At 55.1% G+C, this 5,000-nt stretch overlaps 1 protein-coding gene across 1 annotated transcript in view; it reads left to right on the top strand.

Annotated features, from left to right (window-relative positions):
* LOC115369851 (cyclin-dependent kinase 5 activator 2-like) overlaps positions 1–3,898 on the top strand; it is a gene marked incomplete at its 3' end in the record, with an annotated part of 5,524 nt that extends 1,626 nt beyond the window's left edge. Inside the window, exon 3 of the mRNA XM_030066552.1 lies at positions 3,503–3,898. Within this exon, the coding sequence (XP_029922412.1) occupies positions 3,503–3,898 (396 nt within the window). The remainder of the gene's footprint in view (positions 1–3,502) is intronic.
* Between the last annotated feature and the right edge of the window lie 1,102 nt (positions 3,899–5,000).

Raw genomic sequence — 5,000 nt, forward strand, 5'->3', positions numbered from 1 at the left:
GGAACCAGTTTGGAACCAGTCTGGAACCAGTCTGGAACCAGTTTGGAACCAGTCTGGAACCAGTCTGGAACCAGTCTGGAACCAGTCTGGCCGGTGCCTGGGAGGTGGGAAAACAAAGAAGCGGTGCTGAGTCAGGCTCCGGCTCTGAACCAGCCCTGGAGCCTCTCTGGTGGAAAAGAGGTGAACTGTCCCTTTAAAGGACAGACACCTGTGGCTGTGACCGCACGCCGTGGGCACGCCGTGGGCCCGCCGTGGGCCCGCCGTGGGCCCGCCGTGGGTTTGAATTTCTTTGTGGGGGCGTGGCTACACCACGACTGTTACCATAGGAACCAATCAGGTGCAGCAGTAAGAGTGAGACTATTTTTCCACTGGTGAGATTTATTCGTTACAAACCAGCTGCTGATTGGCTGCCGCGCCGCAACCGCCACACTCAGGGTCAACAGGTTTTGTCACTGTTCCCATGATGCCTTGCTGCTCAGGGAGCATGCACACAGAGATGCCGTGTAGAGGCTGGTTTCCATCAGACCGAGCAGAGTGAGACATCACTGCCTCATCCATATCTCTGACGGAGGCCAGGCAGGAAACAGCTGTTACCGTGGCAACACTGTGGCAGCCATCTTAGACACGTTCAGCTGGTGTAGAGCCCGGCTGAAGGAGCAGGAGGAGGAGCAAGACGAGGAGCAGGACAAGGAGCAGCAGCAGCAGGAGAACCAGGAGGTGGAGCAGGAGGAGGAGCAGCAGGAGGAGGAGCAGCAGGAGGAGGAGCAGAAGGAGGAGCAGCAGGAGGAGGAGCAGCAGGAGGAGCAGCAGGAGGAGGAGCAGCAGGAGGAGGAGCAGCAGCAGCAGAAGGAGCAGCAGCAGCAGCAGGAGAACCAGGAGGTGGAGCAGGAGGTGGAGCAGCAGCAGGAGGAGGAGGAGCAGGAGGTGGAGCAGCAGGACGAGCAGCAGCAGGAGCAGGGGCCTCAGGGGGCCTCGGGGAGCCTCAGGGGGCCTCGGGGGGCCTCAGGGGGCCTCAGGGGGCCTCGGGGAGCCTCAGGGGGCCTCAGGGGGCCTCAGGGGGCCTCAGGGAGCCTCGGGGGGCCTCAGGGGCCTCGGGGAGCCTCGGGGGGCCTCGGGGGGCCTCAGGGGGCCTCGGGGGGATAAGGAGGTCCTCCTAGTCCATGCAGATTAGTGTCTCCACTTTAGATCGTAAAGTCTCCTCTGTATCAGACACGAGGCAGGTGTCTTCTCACCTGACATGTTTCAGCGGTAAGCTGCCGCCTTCGTCAGAGCCAGGCCACGCCCACCTAGAGCCAGGCCACGCCCACCTAGAGGTAGGCCACGCCCACCTAGAGGTAGGCCACGCCTCTACGGGTAACATCAGCTGATAAAGACACGTCACACACCACCGAGTGAGAGCTGCTGGGCTCAGGTGTGATGATGTCACACCCAGTCTCACCTGAACTAACAGCTCACAGCTCCACCTGCTGGACAACCTGCTCACACACACACACACACTCACACACACACACACACACACACACACACACACACACACACACACACACACCTCATTTGTGTGGGTGTGGACGATCCAGTTTCCTCCTAGATCCCAGTCTGATCCCAGTCTGATCCCAGTCTGATCTCAGTTGGTCTCAGTTGGTCTCAGTTGGTCTCAGTGGTGGATCCTGCAGAGTCTCAGTGCTCTGCTGTTATTGTTGTTGTTGTTGTTGTTGTTGTTGTTGTTGTTGTTGTTGTTGTTGTTGTTGTTGTTGTTGTTGTGTGGAGCCGAGGGTTAATATGTGCCAGCATCACTGCTCTGTGCTCATACTGCAGTACTGACTGCATTAACCACAGCTTTTCCTTTTTAAAAGGCCTGTAAGGTAAATTGTTTGTACCTGACAAGTTTCGGCTACCTTGCCTCTGCAGCCTTCATCAGAGGTGTCACGTGATGTTGGTGTGACGTCTTCTGTGATGTGTTATATGGGTTTTGCCATCCCACCTGAAGTGATGGGATGGCGGTGTCCAGGGGCGGGGCGCCCTCTGCCGTCTGGTGGGTGGGTGGCCCTGCAGGACTGTGTCCCAGGTGTGGGAAAGCTGGTAGGCTCCTTCAGTCTTTGGGGCCCGTTCCTGATTTCGACCGCCTCCTTTATCCACCGATGGAACCTGTTGCTTTCTGTTCTGATGACCTTGGCTGCATCCCAGTTCATTAGATGGTTTTCCCTCTTGCAGTGATTTGAAATAGCGGATTTCAGATTTTCCTTCACCAGACGGCAGAGGGCGCCCCGCCCCTGGACACCGCCATCCCACCTGGGATGGCGGTGTCAGAGTTCCTGTTCTCGGTCCCGTCGCTGAAAAGATCAAACATTCACTTGATCAGCTGATGTATTGACGATCGATCAGTTTTTTGTATTGACGATCGATCAGTTCTGTCCCGTCTGATCGAGTTGGATGAGGCTGAATATCAGATCTAACCTGTGCAGTACTGCTACTGCGTGTCTGTAGTACTACTGCAGGGAACGCAGTACTGAGGCGGCTGGGGGCCTGACACCAAAAACAGCTTAAAGGCACATTTCACCCAAAATCTGTTTTTACGCACTTTCCTTTGTGCTGAACTCTTATTTTGAAAAGCAGCTCTGATCCAACAGAATTTGATCATTTTTCATGCCCTGTCTCACTGCTCCTGTCCCTCTCTACCTGTCTCACTGCTCCTGTCTCACTGCTCCTGTCCCTCTCTACCTGTCTCACTGCTCCTGTCTCACTGCTCCTGTCCCTCTCTACCTGTCTCTCTCTACCTGTCTCACTGCTCCTGTCTCACTTGTCTTGTCTCTCTCTACCTGTCTCACTGCTCCTGTCCCTCTCTACCTGTCTCACGGCTCCTGTCTCACTGCTCCTGTCCCTCTCTACCTGTCTCACGGCTCCTGTCTCATTGCTCCTGTCTCTCTCTACCTGTCTCACTGCTCCTGTCCCACTGCTCCTGTCTCACTTGTCTTGTCTCTCTCTACCTGTCTCACTGCTCCTGTCTCACTGCTCCTGTCTCTCTCTACCTGTCTCACTGCTCCTGTCTCACCGCTCCTATCTCTCTCTACCTGTCTCACTGCTCCTGTCTCTCTCTACCTGTCTCACTGCTCCTGTCTCTCTCTACCTGTCCCACTGCTCCTGTCTCACTTGTCTTGTCTCTCTCTACCTGTCTCACTGCTCCTGTCCCTCTCTACCTGTCTCACTGCTCCTGTCTCACGGCTCCTGTCTCACTGCTCCTGTCTCACTGCTCCTGTCTCACTTGTCTTGTCTCTCTCTACCTGTCTCACTGCTCCTGTTTCTCTCTACCTGTCCCACTGCTCCTGTCTCACTTGTCTTGTCTCTCTCTACCTGTCTCACTGCTCCTGTCTCACTGCTCCTGTCTCTCTCTACCTGTCTCACAGCTCCTGTCTCACTGCTCCTGTCTCTCTCCACCTGTCTCCAGCCTGCTCTTTGTGCACCTGCTGTCTGACCTGTCTCTCTCTCTGCCTGTCTGTCTGTACAGGACCAGGGCTTCATCACGCCTGCCAGCCTGGTCTTCGTGTACCTGCTGTGCAGGGAGGCGGTGGACGAGCAGACGCCGTCGGAGCAGCAGCTGCACGCCACCTTCCTCACCTGCCTGTACCTGGCCTACTCCTACCTGGGCAACGAGATCTCCTACCCGCTCAAGCCCTTCCTGGTGGAGGCCAGCCGCGATGCATTCTGGGAGCGGGCGCTGGCGCTGATCGGCCGGCTGAGCGCCGACATGCTGCGCATCAACGCCGACCCACACTACTTCACCGAGGTCTTCCAGGACCTGAAGAACCAGGGAGGAGCCAGAGAGAGGGAGGAGAGGGAGAGAGAGAGGGAGAGGGAGAGAGAGAGGGAGAGGGAGAGAGAGAGGGAGAGGGAGAGGGAGAGGGAGAGGGAGAAAGAGAGAGAGAGAGAGAAGGAGAAAGAGAGGGAGAAGGAGAAGGAGAGGGAGAAGGAGAGGGAGAAAGAGAGGGAAAAAGAAAAAGAAAAGGAAAAGGAGAAAGAGAGCGAGAAGGAGAGCGAGAAGGAGGGCGAGGGCGAGCGGCGGCTGGACGAGCTGGACCGCTAGCCGAGGAGAGAGAGACAGACAGACAGAGAGAGAGAGACAGGTGTGTGATGCGACTCGCCCGGCAGCCGTCGACCCGCCGAGGTCTGAATGTAAACTGGAGACTGAACACATGGGTTGGGGCGTTACCGTGGCAACCACCCAGAGCCGCGTGGGACGTGGTTGCGGCGGGGCGACGACCTCTGACCTCTGCTGGACAGACTGATGGACACTCGTTCACTTTAACTGCATGCTGTCAATCAAACCCAGAGTATATGATTGTACCATCGTGGCTATAGACGCGTTACCATGGCAACCTTATGTTTCAGGCGCCGCTTCATGTGTCAGTGTCGCAGAGTTTGTTTATTTGCCTCTTTATGTCATCCTCTGTCGGGGTGGGGGGGCAGGGGGGCAGGGGGGCGGGGCTTTTTGAGGCAACAGAGACAGGAAACAGGAAACAGGAAACACGAAACACGACGTCGACATGTTGCTGCTCACATTCTGTCCTCCACACGCGAGCTAACGGCTAGCTTCATGCTAACGGCACACACACACACACACACACACACACACACACACACACACACACACACCTGAAGCCTCAAACGAGCAGGAAGACGAGCTGCTCTTAGATTTTAGCGTCAGGTTTGCAAAAGTGTTTGTTGTCAAGGTCAATTTACAGTTTTAGGTCTTATTTATTTATTTATTTATTTATTTGTTTGTTTGTTTGTTTGTTTATTTATTCATTTATTTATTTATTTATTTATTTATTTATTCTTTCTCCAGGCGTTAGCTTACAGGCTAGCAGATGCCACACAGATTTCAGCTTGTCTTTAGATTAGGACAGACAGACGGTGCAGGGTTTACCTGTTAGCATCATGCTAACCTGGGCTAACTGCCCACAGGCCCCATGCTAGCTGTTAGCAGACACGTAGCATTTTTTAAA

This window comes from Myripristis murdjan, chromosome 2 (assembly GCF_902150065.1).
Source record: "Myripristis murdjan chromosome 2, fMyrMur1.1, whole genome shotgun sequence".
Lineage (NCBI taxonomy): Eukaryota > Metazoa > Chordata > Actinopteri > Holocentriformes > Holocentridae > Myripristis > Myripristis murdjan.